The sequence below is a fragment of the Amblyomma mixtum genome, chromosome 7, assembly GCF_055824585.1.
Source record: "Amblyomma mixtum isolate Tamu chromosome 7, ASM5582458v1, whole genome shotgun sequence".
Lineage (NCBI taxonomy): Eukaryota > Metazoa > Arthropoda > Arachnida > Ixodida > Ixodidae > Amblyomma > Amblyomma mixtum.
The window spans coordinates 59,829,440-59,857,398 of NC_143018.1; the positions used below are offsets into that span (position 1 = coordinate 59,829,440).

General features: G+C 45.9%; 1 protein-coding gene across 1 annotated transcript; it reads right to left on the reverse strand.

Annotated features, from left to right (window-relative positions):
- Window positions 1-17,372: 17,372 nt before the first annotated feature.
- On the reverse strand, window positions 17,373-27,600 carry LOC149336209 (uncharacterized). Its single transcript, XM_089552730.1, has 3 exons — window positions 27,136-27,600; window positions 26,137-26,209; window positions 17,373-24,308 (listed from the first exon to the last, which is right to left on the reverse strand). Exons 1-3 carry the CDS (start codon window positions 27,487-27,489, stop codon window positions 23,581-23,583), a joined length of 1,155 nt encoding a protein of 384 aa, XP_089408856.1. The 5' UTR covers window positions 27,490-27,600; the 3' UTR covers window positions 17,373-23,580.
- Window positions 27,601-27,959: the final 359 nt, after the last annotated feature.

Below are 27,959 nucleotides of genomic sequence, written 5' to 3' on the forward strand. Positions count from 1 at the left end.
AAACAGCGAAAGGTCAACGAACGCATGCGTCAGCGGGGGCTGAACGCGTCGTTCACAAAGGCTTTCGCCTAACGCACTTTAGGCTGCCAAAGTGCCCCCATAGTTTTTTTTTCGCACTTAGGAATGCTCAGCTGCCAGCCATTTTTTATTAAAGAACACTGTAGCTGAGTTTTCCTTGTGGAAACAGCTTCGGGTGATAAAACGAATAATAATTGTGCATAAATGTATTTGGAACAAGAACAATTATGATGCAATCGCACGAGCGCAGAAGTGCGCGGTGTGCGTGAACTTTTAAAGTGTTTGATCAGTTTGACGTTTTTGTGAAATAGGAGGTTCCGAAATTTTCGATTTTTCTCAATAACGGAGCACAATGCGTGTCCTGGAGGGTAAATTAAATTAAGGCAAGTTGGTTTTGCAAGAACGCTCAAATGCTGCAAAGTATATAGGTGGTAATTTAGACGACGAAATAATTTAAATGCAAGGGAAAAAAAGAAACATTTACTGAGACAATCAATTTGTCGTTGAAAGCTGCCATTTCGACATTTTATTATGAGATATTGAGCTAAAGAATACACTGTTTATGTCCCCTACAAAAACCAGCATTTATGTATATTGTCTTGTGCAGCAAAAGATGGCTCAAAGAAACCGGAATTGACCTCTTGCTACATCACCCGACTTGTACCCGAATTTGAGATCCCAAAGTATCGCCCGGTTTTCCAGAAAAAAAATAAAACCTGAAAACGAAGGACCCTGTATAACCCGCACCTCTACATAATCCGCATAGCTCAAAATTTAGCCTTTGGACACGTATTGCTTGCGAACTGAATTCCGGAACACAAGATACTTTTAATCATGCTCTGCAGTGTGAATCAATGCAGTAACGCGCGCAGCTAAAGACCTGAAATGACTTCTAGAGACTGTAGCCTAGATAATTCCCTCCGTAACACTTAACCATCTTCTCATCGCTGCTAATTAATAATTATTCATTCGAGTCATCACCAGCCAGACACAGCAAGCTAAACTCACAGCAGAGCTTACCTCTCTTGGGCTCGATAAAATCGCTCTTTCTTGAGGCCGTGTTAGAAACGGTAAACTAAGCTCCTTCGAATAGCAGTAAAATTCATTAATTATTAGGCTAACCAGTCCACTGCAAGTGAACTATAGTTCTTATATGATAAGGTATTTCAATCTGAAACTCGAGAAGATAATTGCTAAAGTATAATATACGTGTACATGCACTAACATGTCATTGCAATTTCCCTTACAAACTTACACTTTGAACCAAATCATAGCAGTCATTGCTTGGCTATTCCAAAACAACAGTATTAGAAACCACAATGTTATACCGGGGGAGGTGCGCGAATTAGCTGAGAACTGCAGCCCTAAGATATCGCTTTCAGGTCAGTGTTAAAATATACTTAGCACCGTACAAATTAAACTACAACACTTATGCAATTTAGCAGCGTGTCCGTACAGATGGAAGGTTTTCAAATGTCAAAGGCAAAGTGCGCCGTAGAATACACGCCCAGCATCGGCGACAGAGCTTGTTCATGTCCACAATTTTCTCTGTTCGTGCTTTTAGTGCGCAAACCAAAATACTACAAAGGTGACTTACGGTAGAGCCAATGAAGAGTGTAACTGCGCGAAAAGGTTAGGACAACAAGAAGGAACACACACGACACTTAGAAGCGCAGAGTGTCGTGTGTGTTTCTTCTTGTTGTTTTAACCCTTTCGCGCAGTTACACCCTACATAAGTATGAACCAACTAGCCCGGAAAATCTTATTGCAAAGCACAGCCAAGCGCGTCGTATCGCTCTCTTTCAGTTTACTACCAATGCTCACTGGCGCCAACCGACGCGTGGCGAGTGCGCATGGGACTGCAGAGAGTGCCGGCCCAGATCACGTGGGCGAGGGGAATCGAGGAGGAAAACAGGAGGGGTACCTCTCCGTCGGGCGAGGGAAATGAGAAACCCCTCCTCTTTGGGCTGTTGCAAACTGGTTCCGCACCCGCTTCCCCCGTGCTGACGTCACGTGCACGCAACAGTCCTGCGAGCAATACGGCAACACCCAAAGAGCCCTTATGGAAAGATATATACATTAAGATTCAAGGAGATTTATGAGTGATAGGCTTATACCCATACCATACGGGCAAATTTATTCTCCTTAAGTGCTTACTGCCTTAAGTTTTAATGGCCGTAAGTTTTAATGGATGTTACAGGAAACATGGTTCAAAGCTGAACGTACAAAAGCTCACCTAATGTCTGGAGAAGCTCTATGAACGATTAGTCTTAACAAAACTAGAAGACTTCCTAGAGCGAAACGCCCTCACACGATGTTTGGGTTCCGCCCTGAGCTATCTACGCAGGAGGTGCTACTACAGCTCAAGGATTGGAGCTACAGCGGAAAATGGATTTACTACTACATAAGGGCAGGATGCCCGCAATCGAAATCGGAGAGCTGCAAACAGACAAATTCACGACGCCTACTAATGACTCGCATTACCACTTGTGGTGAACGAAAAACATTTATGCTCAAAGTTTATGTGACTTTTTACGCGTAACTGGACTGCATGCTTTCTTGTAACGCTTCGTAACGTTACTGACACATCTTCTTATGCCGTGCGGCAAATATAGCGCTACAAAAAAAAAGGCAACCCACAGGAATCGGTGGTATCGCCCTTCCTGTTCAGCGTCGCCATGGCTAGTGCCCTACCTTGTCTCGATGTTATAGCAGGGAGCAGGGATCCTAGTTCTTTCGCGCAGCGGCCTGCGAAGCTGGTCTGTACGCGCCGCCTCAAGGTCAACTCCCAGTCGTCGATATTTGTTTGATTTCTCTTTATTTACGTATGCCTAGGTAGGTGACAAGATTCTTGGTCGGTGCATGTTGGTGAGCGCATGGGTGCGTTCGTATTAATAATCACGGACTGCCAGGCGGCCTGCCAGAACTACCTCACGAGTAGGATCAGCAAACCAGCTCCAAATCTTATGGCAAGGCCCTACGGCCGACATCAGCAAGTACCGAGTTACTGGACATCAGGACACGCCATCCTGGCTGGGAACTTCGCGACGGATACTGTAGGACGATGATACACTAACAAAGCTGCGGAGGACCCACTAGGACCCGGACCAGCGATTCCGACGTATAGTGGTATCGGGGAATAACATCGAGGGTGGAGGATGGCCCTACCCAACCACTCATCAGCCACCTCACAAAAGAACAGGCAACCCCTTGGAGGTGGCTCCAGGAAACACATACCCTAGTTTACACATCCAAAGAACAAAATTCGCTGTGGCTTAGCTTGGTTAAGCCCGGTAATTGCGAAAGCAATATCCGTACCTACGCCATGGTTCAGCTGGTAGTGTAGCTGGTGGTGGTGCTTGTGGTTAGACTTGTGGTGATGCATCGGTTATACAATCTAATCTAATCCAATCCAACCCAATCAAATCAAATCCAATTCAATCAAATCCATTTCAATTAAATTCGATCTAATCCAATCCAATCTAATCTAATACAGTGTAATGTAATGTAATCCAATCTAATCTAAGGCCGCCGGTGGTGGCACCGCCACTACTCGCAGACGGCGCGAGATGGTCGCCCAGCTCTTCGGCGTGACGTCACACAGAGGTCATGCGAAAGGTCATTTCATGTGCACCGCCGTCGCACGGCAAAGGCTTCAAAGTGCAAGTAGTAAAGCTTTCGCTTTAAAAGTGGAGGAGACACTGGAGCTCCGACTCCGTCATTCTCTACCTTACCTTCATAGATCCCTGGCAGTCCTGGCGCAGAGGTCGCCTAAGCGTGTGGCTGTTTCAAACACAACCACCGGTGGTGCTTATGAGATCCAGGTTGTTCTTCCTGAGCAACCTCATGTTCCCAGAGATAGGGAGCACGAGAGTGTTATGAATACTGGCTCATGGAGGCTGGGGCGAGCGTATAGCTTGGAGAGTGAACGTGAGGTACCCGGGTTCGTGGAGAAGGCGCCTCGGGGGAGAGTTTTTGAGCCGAATTTCTTGAGCTTCCCTGCGGAGGTCGACTCGACGAGGTGGGATAGATTGAGTACAGGATCTGTGGAGGTCGACAAGGTGGGATAGATCGAGTATATGATATGCTGCAGAAACCCGACGTGTGAGGGGAGGACACGGAATGAAATCCCGGCTGCGGTTTTCGCGTTTCGATGGAAGCGAAATGAAAAAGATGTCCGGTGCTGCGTGATGTACTCGTAGTACGTCGTCGTAATTAATCCGGAGCTCTCCGCTATGGGGCCTCTTTTCCTTTTCGTTCGTCCAGTTTCTCCTTTCACGTACTATGCGATGTCGGTGCACGTTTAAGAAAACCAGGTGGTCGAAATTATTTTATCTGCAGCCCTGCATTACGGTGCCTGTCTCTCTTCCAACAGTGTATCGTTCCTCCCTCCCTCACGGCGTGGTTCCATTTCCTGTTCATTTCCTTTCCTCAAAGTCCGTTTTAAGTTGGCTTGAGGTAAGGAAATGAGCATTGACTGTCCCTTAGACCTCAACCGCGCCGTGAGGGAAAGGAGGAAGGAGGGACTGTTAGAAGAGAGAGAGGCACCGTAATTAATCGACGGCTTCGGATATATTTACACCACCTCGGGTTTAACGTGCACTGACATCGCGTAGAACGCAGCCGTCTTTCCTTAATTTCTTCCCTCGAAGCGCGGTTGAGGTGTCCACCGACACCAACCACAGACAGTTATTGCGCCTTCCATATTCTCATAACTCTCTTCTCCATTCCGCTTTCCTTTGTGTGTGTGTGTGTATGTGAAGCCGGGCAGCAGATTTTTGTTTCACCGCATATAAGTCTATGTTCCACGAACAATTAAATCGCAGTTGCGAGTCATCGTTTCTCTTCCCGTTTTATTCGTCTCGTCTGCTGTCCCGCACAATGGGCCCTCACCACAATGAAAAGGGACTAAAGCACACCAGTACACAACTATTTTGAATGAAGAGAACACTGCAGACAAGATAGTCTGTTATAAGTTGACGTTGTTCCGAACAAACTGACATGTCACTACGCGTTTGCATTAGGTGACGCGAGTAGCTGGCAGGGCTGCGGGGAGGCGACACTGTTTCCAACACTGCATAATAAAATAGCACCGCGGCCACAGAAATGCGCAGCCGCGATCCACCGAGGGCACTGAGCCGGAACACTCTGTCATAAACACAAGGCGCGGAGCGCATGCGCATGCATAAAACCGCGGTGCTGGCTTCACCTGTATGAGCATTCCTTGCGTGCGCTTCGGTAGCCTCACGCAAGGTGAAGGTTCCCATGCGTGAATCCATACCGGCAGTCGCGTATAGCATTAGCTGCACGTCCGCCTACACGTGCGCGCCAGCAAGCAGAGCATCCCGTGGAAATCATTTGCCGAGAATGAATGTTCGGGGGGTGAGCGCAGCAGACCTATACGGTGCGCAGGAACGTTGGGCCACCGGGTTGGGCAATCTGGAGTCCTGGATCGAGGACCCCACCCACAATCCACTCCGGTGTCCTTTTAGTTTGGTTTGGTTTTACGGGGTTTAACGTCCCAAAGCGACTCAGGCTCTGAGGGACGCCGTAGTGGAGGGCTCCGGTAATTTCGACCACCTGGGGTTCTTTAACGTGCACTGACATCGCACAGTACACGGGCCTCTAGAATTTCTCCTGCAAAGAAATTCGACCGCCGCGATCGGGATCGAACCCGCGTCCTTCGGGTCAGCAGCCGAGCACCATAACCACTTAGCCACCGCGGCGGCACCGTGTCCTTTTACAGAACATCTATTATCTCTCTATCTCTTTAGTGTTTTGTGGTGAGCGCCTACAGCAAAATTCTTGGTGGCGCGGGCGCAGCTTCATGATCTGCATGCACAGCTTATTTCTGCCTTCCCTGATTTGTGATGAGTTTCTGATAAAAAGTCAATGATTTCAAAAATCACACTCATCACGTATTTCTGATGACTTCTGAGTTGAATTTCTGATGCAGTGTTGATAAAAATTGGCCACCGATTTTCTGATTAAGACGTGATGTGTGTTTTTCTGTTGAGATTCTCATGAATTTCTTTTGCAAACATGCTGAATTCATGATGCATTTTTGAATGGTTTATGATGCATTGAAGCCAGTGTTCTTGCCAAAAAAATAAGAAATGTCGTGAATTCAATTTTTTTACCGGCTCTTTAACATCACACAGAAACCGCTGCGGTTAAGCTCTCATTAGTTGATGTGCATAATTATCGCACGAGAAATTTAAAAAAGCATCTCGGGTGGTGCTTGAAAAAGATACTGCCCTGATGTCTTCAGGCATCAGAAAAAGTACCTTTTTTTTCATCAGGAAAGTTCATGCAAAAACATCAAGAATTTACGTTGTCAGTCCGGTCCCTAAAAGTTAATGCGAAAACTCATCGAGCATTTATGATGGTACAAAAAGTTAATGCAAAAACTCATAATAAATTTATGATGTCCGGCTGATACGAAAACACCACATATGTGGCCTTTGTGATTAATTTGTGATGACTTACCATGATTATATCATAACGATATCAGAAATTCAATATCCATTTTTCTCAAAAGAAAACATTCGACAGAAGTCTGTCTGGTTGGGAAACTTAATGTTAGGAGAAGGTAAGTGACGCCAACCAAGTAAAATACAGGAAAAACACGACGTTTCGGGACCGGCTCGGCCCCTTCTTCACGGTGTGACTACGGGCGAGCGCGCTCGCCCGTAGTCACACCGTGAAGAAGGGGCCGAGCCGGTCCCGAAACGTCGTGTTTTTCCTGTATTTTACTTGGTTGGCGTCACTTACCTTCTCCTAACAATATCCATTTTTGTAAGCGTTCTTCGCACAAAAAGGCAATATTTTTTTTTTAAATTTCTGCGTGTTCGGACAATCCTAAAGACAATAAAACAAAGGCGAAACTTCGAAGTACGCAACAAAACCACTGTTCTCTCACTATGCCCTGGAGAACACCACGGTGTCTCCCTTTGCTTTGCTTGTATTATGTTGTCACCACTAAAATGATTCTTCCAAAAGACGTCTACGAACAAACTCTGTTGAACACTTCATAAGTACGATATAGACGAATAATATAATCGTAATAAATTTGCTGATTTATTCTCCGCAGTGCCGAAATAAGTTCCGGCAGAAATCCGCTGGTTTTTCCAAAGTTTTCCTGCTCACCAAGGTTCACTTCGAAATTTGTTTCCTTGCTCGGGAAACACCAATCTCCTCAGCCTCAAGTTAATAGTACAGCTCACATGTGGCGGGCGGGTCACTCCGTTGATTATTTAAATTATTTTATTGCACGTTCAGCAGCTAGGCAGCGCTAAGTAACAATGTAGCGAGAACTTGACCGCCCTAGGATGCAGCCAACCGAAAGCACCGAAAAGCGAACGGCACTCCCTCACGTCCCAGGCATCAGTGATGTACTTGCGCGTATATTACGCTCCTATGGTGTGCACACTCCTCATGTACCATCTCAAAAATTGAGGAGCAACTTGTCAGTGTCCAGGACGGGCTGAAGAAAGAAAAATTCCCAGGCGTTGTATATAAGGTTCCATATGCCGACTGCCCATCAGTATACATCGGCGAAACAGGAGACTATGCACGCAGATTACGTGAACATACGAATGATGCGAAGAACCAGCCCGCAGAACAAAATGCGCGCTTGCCGAGAATTCATTATCTGCCAGCCACAATAACAACTGGGCAGAGGCACGTGTAATCGCCCGAGAAAGACAAGAAATCAAGGCTCTATATTGAGTAGCTGATTAATCAAACCACAGTGCATACTATATCAATCGCAATGGCGGGAATTTGCCACCTATCTATGCGAGATGCTAGGGATCGTAATATGCCACAACGTTTTGCCTCATTGTGAACAAGGCTCCCGTGCGGGAGCCGAAACGTCATTCCATCATTATTTGTCGTCGGTGCGACTTACTAATATCATGTAGCAGCCCGACCAGACGGGATTCCGTCAGACCCTTGACTACAAACTTATGAGGTATACGCAAGGGTTACAGTGTTCGATAGCGACGAATGCGCGCTCTTACTCAGTGATGTGGAAGTTACTCCTTTCCCCAGGCAGACAGGTGCCGATCTATCTGAGCTTTTCGCGCGTGAGAACGGTTGTTTTCAATGGCTCGATATCATGGGACGTGCCTTCTGTAGTATCGGCCGAGGCGGCCGTACGAAGAAATAAGGCTCCACGGAAACTGTGACCACAGACGCAATTTGTTGACGCGCACAAGTATTTATAGACAACAAGCACGTGACAGAACCAGCCGCTCAACAAGTACACATAAACACAAACAAGCAAACAGCCAATCCATAAATTCGAAAGCGAAACAAAAACCAATGGATACAACACCTACTTCAGGGACGCTGCACGTTGGAGGGAGAAAAAGGCAAGAGCGCTCACTCGAGCTGCGGGTTCTTCCGAAGCAGTCCCGCATATAGGAAGCGTTCTTCTTCGGTGGACCGGGTTCCTACACTGTTCGACTACAAGCCGGACAGGAAGCTTGGAGACTTCAAGGTACAGTGTTTGCCTAAAGTAACCAGGCTGCAAGGTTTGCTTCTCAGTCCATATTAAAGCTATTATGCCAGCCCTCGAGCTATGAATCTCTGTATGGTTAGGAGAACCCCTGTCCTCACCTTCAAATAACTTTTTGATCGTAAGGGAAGCCGTGAGGGCTCTACTATACGAATGAGAAACAAACCATGCATGCAGCCTGGTTACTTTTGACACAGGCTGTACGTCTGCTCGAGAACCGCACACCTCCAACACAGGCGCCAGCCAGATGGAACCTTGCCACTATGGTCCTGGACTCACTGCGGCGGCGCCTGTCTGGCTTGGGGCGGCGCCGCTACTAGGCCTAACGCATCGTCCCCTCTTCAAAACTTCCACCGGCCGGGATACCCTGGCAGTTCGATCGCCATCCAACGCTTGCCCAAACGACCATGCTTCCGTAAGGACAAATGGGCACGTTGCCATCATGCCCAACCTATTTGGGTCCTGTCTTTCGGTCCCTATACAGCAGTCTGTGTGCCACTGTTCGGCAACGTTCTACCTCCAGCGGACGCATGCAATGGCAGAATTAGCTCACTGTCGTCAGTATTTTCCTGCTAGGCCTGGCTTTACCTGCTTCTAAGTCAACGGCCGCTGCTGCCTTCGCCGCCAACGCCAGCTGGTCGTTCAACCGTGACTTGCTGCGACCATGCTTCTTTTGCGGACAGGTCTTTGTTCCTGCGCTACTTACTTACCAGCGTCTCAAGGAGACCTGCGGTACCACTACAATTTCATGACACGGACGTGTTCGGAGTGAAATGTTGCTGAGTGGTTTTTATGGTGGAACTGCGTCATTTCTTTGGTCATGTGCAAGAGGACGTAACGCTGCTCCTGTGTCTGGTGCCTACTTGCGACACACCCTCCCATTGACATCCGTGAAGAACTGCTGGCTGCAAGAGAAAGCGGCTAAATGAAGAAATGTGACTCACTCTAAGAGTCATGGAGTCATCACTCCTCTTTCTAGGCATCTTTCTTTACCAGCTATGCGTGCTAACGTGAATTCCACGCAGCCTGTCGACAGCTTCGCGTCATTTCATCTAAAGCGAAGTCAGATTTCTCGAGTCTTTAATCACACGGCGATTAATAAGGTTCATGACTGGTACCCGAGAGAGCTAGAACGTGCAACTTGAGCAAATGTGTTTGAGGATGCGATCCTTGTTACCTCGGCCTATTTTGCATGGAGCCAGAATTTCTAAACGCTCGAGTACTATAGATTTTCGGGGCATTTTCAAGAAATCAAGGGCCTTCTACAATGACCTGCATAACCTACAGTGTACCTTTCGTAAGTTAAAATCAACCATTAGCATTCAGCACGATCAGTGCACAGTGACCTTGCGGCTTAGCCTCATTCTTGTTGGCATGGCGGAAGGAAAGAACCATCTTGACAGGACACAAATCGCTCAACCGTCGCGTGTCGATTTCGACGCACTGCAGGCGACAGGATGGGCCAATGCTGTCGCAAACCGAAAGCACGAAAGCGAAGCCGCGAGATATACTGTCAACAAAAAAGGAACACCCAAATGGGAGTAAATGACTTATACTCAAGCTCACGCCAAAGAGAAAGTTTTATTATGCGAAGCATACTAGCCGTACAACCGAGCTCTTCCTTGCTGCGCCGCGCACGGCCGCGTAGCTACCACTTGACCTACATCGGCGCACCACGTGATATGACGTCACAACAGCTGTGAAAGCTGGGGCTCAACTCGTGCGCTCGCTTGCGGACGCGCAGCCTCCACCGGCGGCCTAACTCCCGCTCCTTCCGCTAGGGGCGCTGACGTCACAACAGCTGTGAAAGCTGGGGCTCAACTCGCGCGCTCGCTTGCGGACGCGCAGCCTTCGCCGGCGGTATGCTTCGCATCCTAGGCTTAACCATAAGCTAAGCCAGGCCATTTTTTACTCTATACAAATGCAGTATTTTTTACTCCCTTATAGAAGGGAGTTATTTAGGAGTACAAGGGAGTACATTTTTTACTACCCACAGAAATGGAGCCCAAAATTTGCGTCATGTTATCCTCATTCAGGCTCTATAGTTTATATTCGGCAGCATAGCATATACAATAACTCTATCAGGCTCATTCTTACAGCAGTCTCAGCGGCGGAAACAGGCAGTTGCGGGGGCCGCCGGCAACCCAATTTGAGAAACTGCGTTGCCCTAATGTGACCCCGCGACACGCGTTCTTTTCGCCGTCTGCAAGCCCAGCGGCGGCGTAGGCGGCAGGTATCGCCTGTCTGCTGCACGAGCTCGTTTGCTTGGCTATGTCCGTAGATAAAGGGATGTAACATTAGAATCAATAGTTCAAAACTGAAAAGGAGTCGCGGGCAGTTTTCACGGTCATGCACTGCGCTGTATTTCACTAAAAACCGGAGCAGAATAAGTTGAAAATGAAAACACCCCCGAAGGTAGTTTGGTATGGCAGTGTTTTCTTTCATATTCACTTCTTTAAAGGGGCCCAGAAACACAATCTTAGTTAACTGTTTTGCCTGTTGATTGCATACAGTGAGTTATAATGGTGCTATTAGCGTCGGTAATACCGCGTACATTCCGTTTCTTAATATTTTAATGTCCTCCCAAAAACAACTTCATTGCTCTGATGGTGTCGCAACACAGTGGCGGGTTTTTAGCAGCGGATATGACATCACCTGGCGCGAGCTTGATGACCGGACAAACAGTAAATATACTGCAAGTTGTGTGAATAAATAGAGACACATTTTGTCACCAGTCTGCGTTTTATATTAGATCAACAAAAACAATTTGTTTGTCTTAAATAAAAGCCCTGCAAAGCAAGTAAACTAAAAATACACCACCAGGGGCGCTCTGGCATGGAAACAACGCTGCCAGTCTCACAGAGAGCAGGCAACCATGGAGTACAAACTTCCGCGACGTGCTCTGGCTGGCTGTTTTGATTGGTTGCGCCAGGTGCCGTCATTGGGAGAGCGAAATAGGAGTGGGAAGCCCCGCCAAAATCGAGTTGAGGACAGCGTTTTGTTTGCTTGTATTTTGAAATTTCTTCACTGAATAACTCCCGTTCCTGTGCATCGATTCCTGTAATTCTTTTTAAGTCAGCATCTGTGTGACATAAAGAACCCACCTGAAGTATAGCCGGTATTCCCCCAGGCAGTGTTTCGCAGCCCCTTTAAGAACTTCTCACAGGTAAGGTGCATTTTGCAATGGTCGTACAAGCATGTTTAATTAAGCCTCACTAGCCTAACTGGGTAAATTGGGATGCGTCTTATACACGGGTGCGTCTTATATAATAACTTTTTCAATGACAGCCTGCATATATGGGGGGTGCGTTTTATACAAGGGTTCGTGTTATACACCGGAAAATACGGTAACATTAGAATCAATAGTTCAAAACTGAAAAGGAGTCGCGGGTAGTTTTCACGGTCATGCACTGCGCTGTATTTCACTAAAAACCGGAGCAGAATAAGTTGAAAATGAAAACACCCCCGAAGGTAGTTTGGTATGGCAGTGTTTTCTTTCATATTCACTTCTTTAAGGCTTGGCTTTTCAATATGACTGAGGAAAACTGTAGCCTCATCAGCTCAATAAAGAGCTCTGCAGCGTTTAAACTATGCTCTATCACAGTTCCATGTTCATGCAACATTATAATCTGCTGCAACACACCGCGAGAACCACACCGAAAAGAGCTGTGAGAATTAGGCCTAAGCGAGGGCTGTAGGGATTGCGACACTAACAAAGTTAGGTACGGTTAGAGCAATGGAGGCTTCACAAGAGCAGTCCAATTATGTAGCTTACTGTAGCGGAAAACGGCGTCAAGCCGATAACTTGTACCACGGCAGGCGCCCGTGAAGGAGCAGATCCAGCGACGATGGTAACCAAGGGGTCGTCACTCACCGCCATTATCATACCACCAGAAGCAGACGAGACGCTAGGTGGCGGGGCGGATGGCTCAAAGTAGTTTTTTTAACTCCATCGGGGACTTGGTACGCATTGAGATCAAGAAACTCCATTTAAAAATATGAGTTACAGAGTATGTATACTGCGCACACAAAAACAAAGACGTGAAGGTACACCCAACAAGCGCAGACTCGCGACTATATTCATATGAAAGGAAAAACATCTTATATGCCTTCAAGCGTCATATCTAGGACCATGCGCAGTTCAGATATCTGCCTTCCTTTTGATAAAGGTTGATCGAACGGTCACACAATCAACCCACGCTTACTGATGAAAAAAACGCCTCGGCAAGTTCACGTGCACCTGATCTCTGCTTCTCTTTAAAATTTTTGCTGTCGTTAGCAAAGGTAGGCACGGCTTGTCGCGTGTAGCTTCCGGGCAAGCGCCGCAGTGCAGGGCTAAATTCGACCCTGTATTAGTCTTCATAGAAAGCTGGTGTTCCCTTCAGCGGTCATTTAAACATCGGCCCGTCTGACCGATGTATGCCCTCCCACAGGTTAGGCAAACCTGTCAAAATTAAACATTATTTTCAAGGAGCATATAAAGAAACTTGCGATGGGCTATTTTTCTATGCGTGGCTAGTTCAGGGAATTGAGATTGCATGCGTAGAGCTGTCACTGACTGTGTTTTGCGCTAAGCAGGCAGGCATTGACCTCAAAAACGCCAAGCATTGCTACATTCCTCACATTCAACTCAGTGGGATTTTATTGTCTCGCACTACGTATTCACTAAACTTGCAAATATTTCTACGGATATCCCTGCCTCTGGTATCACGAGAAGAAGGTGGGGGGAAGCAAGTAGTGTAGTTTGAGAACTACGAACAACTACATGACATTAAAATGCATCAAACGATACGCACCTTTGCAGTTTTTAGAGTAATTCTTAAGTGTAAGATCTAACGTGCCAAAGCTACACATGGGCAGCACATGAGCTAGACATGACACTATCACATACCACACAAAATTTTGCATTTTGCTTTTAACGAAATGCGGCCGCCACCGCGCCCGGGATTAGACTCACAACCTTGGGATCAGCAGCCGATCGCCGAAGCCACTCAGCCACCACAGCGCGGCGTTTTCACATTTGGAAAATTATTTTTTTTTTATGCCATGCACACTCCAAGTAAGCGAATGAGTTCTCCAAGTGTCTCCATAATTTTTAGATCCATTCGTTCCTGATCAGGGTAATACAAGCAGGCTCAATTAAGTTTTCTATCCGAGTATGAAGACAAAATTTTACAGCTCACTGCTTATGAATGCAATCTTCTTGACATCAACAAATTAATTCCACTTTGCCATAGTGGTTACCATCACAGCTGAAGGAGACTGTGTTTGTGTAGCAGCAGGAAGCCTGTTACCGATTCCTTGTCGATAATATCACCTGGAAATTGCTTGCTGCACCAACATTTCTTCTGGTTACAGAAGAGAAAGTAATCCCCGGAACACAGGTCTGAAGTGTGAATGTCAGTCTTCCGTGCAGCGCATTCCGAGATGTCAACTTGTGATTTTCAAGCCATGTGATTTGGTGCATTGTCATGAAGCAGAAATACAGTTGCCCTATGCCATCTCACTTCTATTGCTCACATTATCCCGCCATTCATCCATTTAGCAGTCATTGTCTTGTGTGGCATGAATAGTGATAAACGTCTCCTGTATCATTAACCATCTGTTGCCACAACCCTTCGAGATGACATTTTGCACTTCCATTGCATAGACTCTTGTTTGCACACTGAATCATGTGGGTGGGCACATCTCTCATCAGTCAAAAACAATTCGACAGTAGAAGCCTCCTGAACTTTTTTCTAAGCATGACTTAACTATCCTGGTTATATTGCTGGCCACATGCTTTCTGCTCCGATGTCAGCGTTCGTGGCACTTATCAGGAACCAACTTTTGACATGATCAAAAAATCATGAATGGTATTACAAACAGTGCTTACATAAAATGCTAATTAACACAAATGATCTTCCAAAACCATGACCTCCACATTACGACGCGTTTCTTGCGAAGATGTTCCGACAACTCACCCTTAATGGGGGCCATCTGCAATTGATTCACTACAGCTTTTAAACTGCTTGACCCTAACACCCACATTCCCAAACACAGCTTTCCTTAACGCGATAAGATGATCTTTAGTAAGAATGGCTTAAGCTGGTGGTAGAAAGATTGATCATGACCATGCACTGCAGTTATCCTTTCGTGGGTTTTCTTAGGTTTCGTATTTTTCCTTTGTAAAGAATTTAATCATGAGAGGAAATTAGAAATCCAATGCTTTCTTCCTAGCACTTTACTTCACTTGCCATCGTGTCCGCACTTCCAGTACTTTAACCGGACTGAACTGCTATTCTGTGTTCCGGACTTGTCTCAATCTAGCGGAACATGCTGGTGTAGACAACTTACTGAACATTCCTCATGCATGCATCAATTAAGTGACGCTGCTTAACTGTCCTTGATCATCCCTCATTCCAAAAGTTCAGTTTTCTGTATGTTCAAGTGGGCCCCTTACGCCATTCGCCCTTTTAAAGGCGCAGCTGACTGGGTGCAGCTGACCCTAGTGATACCACTGTCAAAGCAGTGTCGCAACAAGCGTTATCGCAGCGCGGAGATGGCCGGACATCGGCACTGTGTGCACTGCCTGCAGCGGACAGAAAGGCACGTGGTGCGCCTGCTCGTAGAGTTGGTAACAACTATGCTGCAGGAGGACCGAGACAAGAGAGAGAGAGAAAAGGACGGAAACGCAGGGAGGTTAACCAGGAGATGCCCAGTTGGCTACCCTACACTTGGGGGGAGGGGAACAAAGGGGAAGAAAGGAAAAAGAATGGCAATGAAATGAGTTTTCTAAGTGTCCAGCGACCACCATGTAACGGGGACAGAGGGCGCGCACTGAAAACTTAAAGATTATAGACGGGAATACAACCCCGAGTCCCTTAAGAATCTCAGGAGCGCTTTCACCGCTTTCCTTTGCGAGGAAGGTTGCGTCCCAAGGCCCCAGAACGTTGGACTCTGTTAGAGGACGCGAGTCCAAGCGGTACAGAGTAGCAATTAGGAAACCGCGCTCTCGCTCACAACGAGGGCAGTCACAGAGGAGGTGTCCGATCGTTTCATCACAACCACACTGGTCACACGCTACCCTGCATCTGGAAAGCAAGATAAGAACGCATATAAAAATAGCAGCCACTCTTGGATACAGTGGAAGAAAAAAAAGGAGAGCTACTCAAAAAAGAAAACTAGACCAAGCCGTTATCTAGCAGGATAACGTGAGCTTGTTTTATCAGTCTTCAGCTCATCTTATGCCTAGTGCAACAAATGCTCTATCTGCAGTTACACCCTCTCTGAAAGCCTATATTATTCTTGGTTTTCACACCTAGCATGTTCATATATTTTTTTTAGGGGCACTTCTGTTAAGACGAACTTCTGATAAGACAAACAAATTTTTTGGTCCCTTTAGGTTCGTCTTAAAGGGAGCCCACTAGATTATGGGATGTATGCTGAAAATACTCAGTCATGTGTTGTGCAGAGTCAAAAGCGATTCTTTTTTGCCCATTCAGTTATAAAACAACCGCCGGGATACCCACAAGTGACAACCGTGACCTTCCTGCTACTGCTTACCAACCCTTTCTTTACTTGAGAAACCATGAGCCAACAGAACTGAAATAAAAGCATATCGAGTGCATTTCATGTAGTCAGAGAGGGCATTGTGTGTACACAGTAAGCTCTGTAGCAGTGACATGCTTTGCAATCATTTTTTGAGTACAGAAAGTGCAAGGCAGCATAAGTTGCAGGGTACTAATTTTGCTTGTTCAAACCAAACTGCACAGTGATAAAGAAAAATATACCGTATTTTCCTGTGTATAAGACGCACCCGCCATAAATGCAGGCTGTCACTGAAAAAGTTGGTATATAAGACGCACCCGTGTATAAGACGCACCCCAATTTACCCAGTTATGCTAGCGAGGCTTAATTAAACACGCTTGCGCGACCATTGCGAAATGCACCGTACCTGTGAGAAGTTGTTAAGTAACGCTAAGTGACCGAAAAAGGCAACACTCGCGCCATAGCCGCCCATGTTTTAGCAAAAAAGAAAGAAAACGAAAGAACTCTCCTTAGGTCCATAACAACATTTTATTTTTACTTAAAACCTTCGAAGTCTTCATCTTAAGATGCGCTATCAAAAAGTTCGCCCGTTTCTGGAGGCAACGCGGCTGAAACACCTTCGCACTACGGAGCAATGTTGCAAAGGTTGATTACAAAAGAACGCCGGCTTGTCTTAGCTTTTCTTGACAATGGCGAGAAGCGCGATTGTCGCCAACTTTTGGCATTTCACATTACTTTTGCTTGGGGCCTCCGAAACAACCATATGTTTGTGATCCCGGAAGTTGTCATCCCCGCCGTTTCATGATAAAGTTCACCTAAACAAGTTGCGCACGGCCGTCCCGGTATTGAAGTATTAACCGTGTTACAACCGCGTTACTGGTAGTGATATTTTTTCGGCGGAAAAGCTTGAACATGAACGTGAGTACCTTCGGAACTCACAAAAAAAAAAACGAAAAATTCACATATAAGACGCACCCTTGTATAGGACGCACAAGCAAAATTTTTGAAAAAAAAAAGCCGCGTCTTATACACCGGAAAATACGGTATGTCATTTATTTGAACCTGAATGATCAGCCACTGACAGCCCAGTCCTGAGGTTAGGAAAAGATGGTAGCGACAGCATGCATTTTATAACCTTTGAGTGAAATAAAGCACACTGGCACCACTGTGCATGCGTCGTGGTGCGGCTCACACAAAAGTAGACCCAAAGGTGCAGGCAGCCCGCGTACCGTAACTGCACTTGAGCTTCAAAGAATGCAGGTGCAGGTCACGGGGAGGTCAGGACAATGTGCAACATACACAAAAGATGCGAGTTATTTTATTTGAATTCACTGAAAAGGTTACACAATGTTCTTTATTAGAATCGATGTATGCAAGGATATATAAATGCATGGAGGTTGAAAGAACGAAAGGTTAAAAATTTCCTCCAACCAACAAAACACACTGGCACACTGTGATGCCGCTGACAATGACATCAGACATCAATGACATCAGACAGAATAGCCTCGTTGTGGAGAAAAACACTAAGCGCTGAATAGAGAGGTGATAGAAATTCTTTCCTGGATGCAAGACACAATGATGTCTGTGGATGCTCAAAGTATAATAAGATGCAGGCTAACCACAGCAATGCACTGCTTTTGTATTTTGATGCAAAATACTGGTATGGACACCGGGAGGACGACAAAGTGTTTTTGAACGATGACGACGCCGTGGTTCGCGCTTGTGTGCTGTTCGACTGTCCCAAGTCATCGATCCTCTGCTAGCAGATGAACTCTGCTGCATGTAGCCAATATGTAACAATATTTCAACAAAGCAAACAGCCAGAATGTATTCAACATTTTGTAATGGCAAATGCAATGGAGTACGCATGTGCATTAAGCAATTTCACACAAGTGACTTGAGATAGGAGCTGAAAATGCACTACAAGACTATATTTTTCATAGGCAACAATTACAGTATTTTGTTACAGTAGTCACGAACCTTGCAGCACGTTGAATGCCTTATTACAGGGGTTCTCAAACTGGGTTCCGTGGAACCCTTGTGTTCCGCGGGCTGTCTTCTTGTGTTCCGCGAGAACCCTCACCGGCCCTGACCCGGCAGCTGATATGAGACTGGCTCTGAGTGCTACTGAGCCACGCTTTGACTTGCTCTTAAAAGGGAAGCAGTACCACCCATCACATTAGTATTTGTATTAATCTGTGCAATAAACATTTAACCTTTGCAACTCTCTCTTTGCAAAAATGCACTCGACAACATTGCTGGTAAGTGAAAGCGGGTGGGGGGGGGGGGGGGGGGGGGGGGTTCCCTGGAACTTATTGAAGGCTTTTGGGGTTCCTCCAAGCAAAAAGGTTTGAGGACCCCTGCCTTATTAAATACCGTATATACATGATTGTAAGTCGATTTCAATATAAGTCGACCCTCCAAATCAAGAAGTCCGAAAAAAAAAATGGCATACTAGTGTCACAAAACGAACATTTATTGCCTTGCCTAGTAGCGGGACTACTCATCCTCACTGCTGCCGTCGTCCTCACTGTTGTCAATGTCGCTGCTGCGGTCCCCCTTCGATTAGCATCACAGCCGAAAATCTTGCCTTGCTGCTGTCGCCACGCACCACCCGTTCAGATAAGTCGAATTTTTGGCCCATTGCCAAGTTGTTGGTCTCTTCTGTGTAAGTAATCACCGCCACGAAAGAGTGCTGAATGTTTTTTGGAGCTGTAGAGCTCATGACGATGCAGCCTGTGGCCTGCACTGAAGTCAGAAACACCAAGAACCAAAGAACGAGGAACGATGCCCAACGCTTCAACACCACGTGATCAACCGGCTCTTCCATCAACCATCGACACTCCCCGGAAGAGCCACCGCATCTATACCGCAGCTTCCGCGATTGGAACTGCAGCCCTTCCATCAACTATCGACACTCCCGTGAGTGCGGCAGAGATAGAAGGAATTTATGAGCACAGTGCAGAGTGAAAGTTAAAAAAAATGAAAAATTCTGTTAGAGAAGCGTGTGGAACTGCTGAATGCAACGCCTAGATTCGTATAGACAACACAAATTTGTAACCCCGCCGTAGTGTCCGCGATACATCGTTTTTCTTACTTTTACTGGCAGTACAATGCTTTGATTACGATTGTAAGTCGACCCCCCCCCCCCCCCCTTGGATTTTGAAATTTGAAAAAACAGGTCAACTTACAATTGTGTAAATACGGTAGGTAAGACTCTGTCAGGTAACACCAACAAGCTAGCACAAAGTGAAATGGTCACAAACAGCTGATATTCTGATAACCAAAACAGATAAAAAATGGCGCGCACCCAATTCCTCATAAATAACATGCCATTTATATCTAGGGCCCTTTGTTTTCGAATAAAACCTGATTTTGCCAATTCTTGCACCCCGAGCATATTTATTAAATATACGGTTAAACCCAACTTCTCCCCGAAAATTAGCCTTCCAGACAATGTTGGTTTTCCAGTCCATAAAGCCAAAGACGGCGCAACAAAATTTGTACATATTTCGCGCTTATTCCAGAGGGATGTCTTCAGTAAGGCAGGGATCTTAAATCTTTTTGGTTGGTTGTTTATTGTGGTTTGATGTCCCAAAGCGACTCAGTCTATGAGGGACGCCGTAGTGAAGGGCTCCGGAAATTTCGACCACTTGGGGTTCTTTAACATGCACTGACATCGCACAGTACACGGGCCTCTAGAATTTCGCCTCCATAGAAATTCAGCCGCTGCGGCGGGGATCGAACCCGTGGCGGTTCTTTTTATCAATGCTTGTTTCCAAGAGACAGATCAATTTGAAGATAACTTCGAAAAGGGCGATTTAGAATCGATAGGACAAAATATGGCTACTAACAAGACTTTTTATCGGAGTCACTGTATGAAGTGCTATCCGCACTAACGGCACCCTGACCCAAGGACCTTGCATGCTTAAAATCGTCTCTGTGACGCTGAATGTTTTTGCATTGTACAATAAAGGTAGGCCGTTCTTGCTCAGACATTGGAGTGCTCCACAGGAGATTGGTAACATATGCAATGAAATACTCATAATAGATTAGGAAAGAAAATAAAAAATAAAAATTGGTAGACAATTTTTAGTAGGAACCCACACTTTCCATGTTGTTTACGAAAAAATGAACAAAATTTAGAGGCAGCAAAAGAAACTGTTACAGTGAACTGTATTGTGCTGCAAAAAATAACTCCAAAAAACCTGTACTCCGGAATTTTTTTCTGAATTAATATGATTTCACCCGTATTTGAGCTCAAAAAATATCTCCCGACTTTCAACCTCCCAATAGACGATATGCGAAATGCGCAGCGCCACCTCTCGGCGCTCCGAGAACTAAGTCCTCCATGTTGGTTCAGTACAGAAAACGAAACCGCGGCCCAGCTTTGGGTTAAAACGTCTGCGTTTCATTTGAAAAGTGAAATGCCGATGCACTCTTGCGCTACGCAGTCCACTATGCAAAGACACTACGATGCGTGCCAGAACCAGGTGTGTTCCAGCTTTTCACTTTTCTATTTTTTTACTCTGTCCTATCGTTCACCAAATGCCATGCGATCGAGGTATCGTGTCAGCACGCCGATCGGTGCACAGGTTTTGTTTTCGGGACTGATCTTTTAGCAAGCTTTCTAGGTGATCAGCATTTAAATTAAAACAGGGACCACAGCCTTCATTGTCGCTGATCAAAATTAGAAGCTGATTTCATGCATTTATTAACTCTCCGATGACGCATGGTCGGTCGGACGAGAATATATATAGACGCATACTTGAATAGAGTAATAGAAAAGGCAATTTTTTAAGCCGGCCTTCGCGCCTATCCTCAAGCGAGTAATCCAGTCGCGAAGAAGTGCGTTCATTAATGTGCAGTGGGACCATGGTCATGGGCACTCAGTGCACTCCATCTATAAACCCCGATAGTTCGTGCCGTGGCGAACTAAGTGCACTCAAAGAATCACACGCCGATTACTGCTTAGTTTGCTAGATGATCAGTTAGCTTTTTCCTATGTTCAGTGAGTTTGAGAAGGGCTAGCAAGCTCTCTGGATCATGCGTTTGCTGCAAGATCTAATGCACTGTTTGCTTATAATGTTGTATGATTGCGTTCGCATATCTTGTGTGCGTTTATTCGTCCTTGTGAAGCAACACACCCTACGTATAAAAACTGAGGTGCGAATGCACCTCAGTGAGGATTGATGATTCCTATTTTCGATATCTGCGGCGATGAAAGCCTCTGAAAAAAAAACTGGATAGTGAGCTGTATACTTTATTGTGAAGGAGGGACGCCTTTCCAAATTAGTAAGTATGTGCGACAGTGTTCTGAAAATGCCTCAGACCATCTGATCTTATTATTGTTGTGTCAAGCTCCAAAAGCTTGCTTCGCAACAAAGCCATTTGTTCAGGTTTGGGAGCAAGCGAATTAAGTGTCGGAAGCACTGTTGTAGGCGTTACCGAAAAAAAGGAACTAAATACGTTACTCGTTACGCTAAGAAAAAAAGAATGTGTTACCGCCCTACGTTACCTACAAAAAAAGGTAACGCGTTACCGTTACCGAAAAAAAGTATCGCACATGACTTTGCCGTAACTCCATGACCACAAATTTTATTCAGTGCGTCTTCGCTGTAACTGTAACCTATACCTCGTCTTCTCTGCAAGGCTTGTTTTCCAATCAACAGATCTCAAACCCTGATTACACGCTCATATTCTTCAAGCGAATAGTAACTCCGCAATGGTCACACTCTGCTTGCAACAGAGTCTAGGCAGGAAAAGGAGGGAGGCCGTCTTTTGCCACAGTGCTGTGGGGAGTGCGTTGTTCCTTGTTCTGGCTAGGGGAGAACGGGGGGGGGGGGGAGGTATGATTATGACGGGAGAAAGTTGGAGCGACAGCGTTGTTCAGCAGAAAATTTTTTGTAAGTTTCGTGTGAGGTAGCTCACTAATGCCTGCACAGGAATTAACAAAGGCCCATTTCCATTTTTCCTCTACTTCGGTGCTACAGCCGGTCGACTGCAATCCCCTTTTCTGTGCTGTACCATTGTATTCTTTCGACAGCTGTCTTGGGGCCATCTTGAAGTAAAGTGGCGATATTCCTGAGTTTACTCAGAAGAGGAAACTGCTTCCACAAAGAATGCGAGAGTGTCGCCTGGGAACGAGACCTTTTGGCTGAAAAACAAACTTACGGAGAAACTGACTTACAGATTTCTGCAAATGGCCCATTGGTGACTCGGCAAGCGTCCACTCTTTAAAGAGTTGCGTGTGTGAGCGGTTTGGGGGTGAAGACAAGTGTATGAATGCGTGTTCGTGCTTTTTCTTTTTTTAGTTGAGTGCATCGTCAAGGGTAGTGTTTTCTGGCATGCATGCGAACCGCAACAAGGGTCGTCGAAAGCACCCGTAGGTTTTGTTTTTTTGGAACATCATTTTCGGCGTTTTTTTCTTTCTGAAAAAGAGGCGGAGGGGGACAATTGAAATAAAAAGTAACTAGTAATGTGACACCTCACGTTACCAGAAAATGTTAACGCATGTACGTTACCCGTTACAGTTCCGAAAAGGTAACGAGTATGTTACTAAGTTACCGAAAAAAGTAGCACGTTACCGGTAAAGCCGCTACTTGTAACACGTTTCTGACAACACTGGTCGGAAGCAACCGACTCCTCCAACAATTAAGTGTCAGAGGCCCATGTACTGTCGGAGGCCCATGTACTGTGTGATGCCAGTGTACATTGAAGAACCCCAGGTGGTTGAAGTTTCCGGACCTCTTCACTACGGGATTCCTCACAGCCTGAGTCGCTTTTGAATGTTAAACCCACCAGCTCGACGAGCTCGACCGAACCAAGATGGAGACCGGAAGCTGCGGGTGCAGTGTTGCCAGATCGCCAAGCAATTTCACATATCGTCTATTCCTGAAAAATAAAATCCTAAAACAAAGCGCCCTATTTATATTCGGCACAGAAATTGCTTTGAGAAATAGTAATGCAGAAGTTAGTGAACATTTATGTTAGTTTGTGTTCCACAAAGATCTCTTTCAAACTAACACAAGACGCATCATTTTGAGGCTGGACGCATTTCTGCCCCATCCATTCATGACACTGACGAGATAACCACAAAAGATTTTCACAGATGTGAGTTTTTCAGTGTTGTCATACAAACAATTACAGAGCTGCAGTGATATTAACGTGTGAAGCTAACTTGCACCAGGGACAAATATTTGGTATAATGCTTTTGAAAGTCTCTTTTCAACAGGAAGTGATGCCATCCACGTATGCCGTGGTTTACATTCATGCACTCATGCAAATGCAAGTTTCCGAGCTTAGCAGGCTCACACTCCTTGTTCAAGAAAGACTTAGAGCGACTGTCTGTACGTTACCTAATGGCACACAAATGTGCTTTTCTGACAAGTTCATCAAAAATGAACAAAATTTACAAATGTAGCTAATGATACAGGTTAGCTACCAACACCTTTCATAGGGTACGCAGCTAGCATAACATACTGACAAAGAGCATCATGGAACGCTGCTTAGTATTCGTGTTTCATCTCCTTGTGGTGTCTCCAAGTGCGCTTGTCTCTGAACACCTCCGGGCATAACTCACACTGGTACGGCTTTTCATTCTTGTGTATTCTCACATGTTTCACAAGGCCTGAACTTTGTGCAAAGGCCATGGGGCACAGCTGGCATTGATACGGCCTTTCACCTGTGTGAATACGGATGTGGTCCACCAGGACACTCCTCACTGCAAAGCTGCTATCACAATAGTCACACTGGTACGGACGCTCGCCAGTGTGAAAACTACGCAGGTGTTTCACCAGGCTGTCTTTTACAGCAAAGCTTCTTTCACAGTAGTCACAGGGGTAAGGACGCTCGCCCGTGTGAGTGCGCTGGTGTCTCACCAGACTGGCTTTTGCGGTAAAGCGGTTTCCACAGTGGTCGCAACGGAAAGGCCGCTCGCCTGTGTGGGTGCGCTCGTGTGCCTCGAGGTGGCTCCTTTGCGCAAAGCTGCTACCACACTGGTCGCAGTGGTACGAGCGGTCGCCAGTGTGGCCTTGGAGATGCAACGCTAGCTGATATTTTCTTTTGAATCTCTTGCTGCAGTGGGTGCATTCATGCAGCTTCTTTACCGCAGGTTCGTCCTGGTGGTTACCATTGCTAGCAGAAGTAGATTCCACGCTTTGGATCACAGGGTACCCTTGATAGGTTGGACCTAGTGCAGGATGTGCGCCATGTCCGCTTTGGACTATGACTGAACCTGCGTTTTAAAGGAAGAGTGCTTTCAATAAAATGCAGGAACCCACAAAGTAGAGCTCAACAACCACTGCAAACTTGCACAATTACTGGCTTCATGGGAAGGACTGTCTATGTAAGGCTTAAGAACTAATGAGAGTCAGTCATGCTTAGGGACGCACAACATTGGTACTGCAATCCTTCTTTTTCTTTTATTAAACCACTTATACCCTTTATACTGTGCACAAGAAAAACTTTAAGAGCATGGCTGCTGGTAATTACTGTCAGAAGGCTTACTTGCAGCCCAGGTTACAGTTGCCCATGAATTTGGCCAATATGCCCAACAGTGTGTTTACCCTACAGTGTCCCCAAGAGTGCAATTAACCAAGTCAGTTGAAGTACGTCTCAAACTGTGCACTACCCTGTCTGGAGTGCAGTTAGAGCACACCGTATTTACTCATGTAAGGCCCACACCTCCAATATGGAACGACAAATCGGGGGAAAAAAATAATAAATAGTCATGACCAAGTTTCTCAATGCACTACTGGATGTTACTCAGTCCCTCAATGCACTGCTCTGAAAGAGGTTTAAGGTGACCGGCCTTTCTATCACCATGGATGGCACAGAGGAAGACCATCTCTGGGAACGTGCTGATGAGATGAGGTCATTGCATAGTGACGATGAATCTTAATGGTGCAAGGGTAGCTTTGGCCAAAGAGTGCCATGGAACCAGGTACTTTTGCCTACACAACGTCGGGTCACAGACCCATTTCCAAGCATTCTCCCCAGCAGAAGCCAAGGAAAAAACTTGTATATTGTATTACTGATGGGTATCCAAGGCACTGGGAATTGAACCCCACACCTCTTGCATGCGAGGCAGATGCTCCAATGACTAGGCCACCGCTTCAGGGAGAGTGAACGCGGTGAGAAATAGTGAATAAAAGCACGACTTGTCACCAGCTGTTGCATTATTCTCAGCAGAATCGCAGCGACCCCACACTGGTTTTACAGGCATGATTTTGCGGTGCATGAAGGCCTGACTCATGTAAGGGATGCACCCAGGCAAACATAACAAAAAAAATGCGCAGGTCTTAAACCAGCAAATCTGGTGCTGCTTTGTGCAACAGTGTAACGCACCAATAGACCACAGGCTGTACACAAACATTGGGCAAGAAATCTCTTTTAAACAGTTTCAGACCATAATAAAAAAATTTCCAGCTCAAACATAATTCAGTCTCTATCACCATCATGAATTGAAATCCATGGAGCTCTCTCCATGCTTGTGTCTGCTGTAGATTAACTGCTCCGCGCTGCAAAAATCCTGCTAAGACACACACAGGAACAAATAATGTGGAGACAAGTTGCACTGAGGTGCTACAGCACATGAGTGGCCGAGAACATCACGCACCAAACACGGGACTAAATATGTCAGTTTTTGCAGTGGTGAGAAAACTGGAAGTTATCTGCACAAAGTTAGAGTGTGATTTAATGTGGGGAGAGCATAAAATAAAGCACACCCAGATACTTCCACTCTAATACAGCAGAGCTAATGTGTTTCACTATGAGAAGGCCTCGGCTCTCGATTTCAGTAAGTTCAGCATTTGCTCAAGGTATAAATCAGTTAACCACTATTAATCTTTTAGACACCACATTAGCAACAACGTATTTCTAAAAAGAAAAAAAAAAGTATTCTCCAGCACAAAATTTTTTTTCAAAGATTAAAATGAGAGAGGTACTGGTGGCATGTTTTGTTTAACTCCTACTATTGCACAGTGTTCACAAACCAAGCTGAGTGAGTGTAGCAGAGAACATATCGCACACACAGATACCAATAATGGACAGAAAGCACTGACCTGCATTCAATACTACCGGACCGGGTGACTGAAGCACACAGCTGGCCGGGTTCCAGGCAAAAGTCTCGGTTCCCTGAGCAGAAAAGTGTAAAGCATTACTAGGATGCCCCGCCTGAAGCTATAAGATTGTGTTTGTTAAGGCAGGGTCGCAATGATCGACTTATAGAGTGAGAAATTCGAGCATGGGCTTGAGGATATCCAAATGCAGCATGCTTGTGGGTAGCATGCTTGTGGGCAGCATTGCCAATTAGCCTCGACGAAAATGTAGCCGCGGATGGCAAGGTTTCATTCCAGAACCTTGGATTCAGTAGCTAAACGCCAAACCAACCGAGCTACAGCAGTAGGCCAACAAACCAGATTAAAATAAATACACAAATATAAAGGCAAAACACAATAGAATGATATTCAACAATCTGGTGAATGAGCAACTGTGTAGAGCAGGTGAATACATCGATTCTTGTACAATCACCAAAGCTAAGCAGCATTGTGCTCGGTCAGCAGTTGGGAGGGAGACCACCTGAGAACATTGAGCCCTGATGGCAATTCTTTAAGCCTGTTCTACTAAGTGACACGGGATGAGGAGATTTTTACATTCATTTTGCCATGCCTCAACATACCATCTGTTTATGATAAGCAATCAGGAATATGTAACCCTAAGTAATGCAGACAGTGAGTGACTGTATGTACCCAAGCCGGGGGGGGCTTAACCTTCATGGCATCGGGGAATTTCAGTGGTTTTTCAAAAGAAGCTGATGGACCCTGCTGCATGCAAAAATGAGCGTGCAGATGCACGGCCTCTCAGAATAATCGCCAAATTCAATAATAATGACTGCCTGCAGAGTGAAACAGTCTGCACTGGACAATTAGAGTATGATTGGTACAGTGGGCAAAAGGAAAGGTGAGGATTGTGGCTGGCCCATTGGAAAGCAGTGTATTGCATGATGTCAGCAATATCAATGTCGCTCAAGTTACACACTGCACCTTGGAACTGAGTAATACCTCTGGTTTCCTCCATGCAGGAGGCACTTTGCTTCTGGCCATACACCTTGGTCTACGCCTGGGGTACACTGAGGGGACGGCATCCGTCCGCAGGCACTTCTTCACGGCTGAACTGTGACGGTAGACGTAGGAGTTGAATGCGAAGTGCAGGGAACACACAAAACTCTGTTGGTCCACTGGTGGCGTCCAGTCCCGGCCGCCTCCCCCAGGACAGCGGTGCACAAAGGTGATCCAGGCCTGGCGCAGGGGCTCTTCTTCGGGAAACGGGTGCAGCACCACGTTAGGTCTGGCCCCTAATCTGCACAGGGGCAGGGCACAGCGCCCGCTCACCGGCACAGGTTGAGCAACAGCCATGTTCCTTGGACTGCTTTATAAGTTTATGCACGCTTCGATCCCCTCCTTTTTCTCATATCCTGATTTGTTTTGGGACGTTAAATCCCTCAAAACCACTCAAAACCGAACGACCACAGCCACCACAGCATGGATGGATGATAATGGCTTTACCCTTTGTAACGGGCGGTAGCTTTCGCCATCTAGCCTATACTTCCCCCATTGTTAATTTATTTTTATTTTCCCTTTCTTTCACTTTCGCTCGTGTCTAGTCTGGCTATCCTTTTCCCCTCCAAATTCACCCAATAACCCTTGCCTGCCTTTGCTGACAGATACAAAAGTTTTGAGGAGGAGCCGTAACCAGGTGGCGCGTGAGTTGGCGGAGGCGTTTTGCATCAAACAGAAGGATAAAGATTGCGTAAGTGACCCTTCTATCAAACTGTATCACAATGAAGACAGGTTTTTGGTTTCATCATGTGTGTGATGTGACAGTT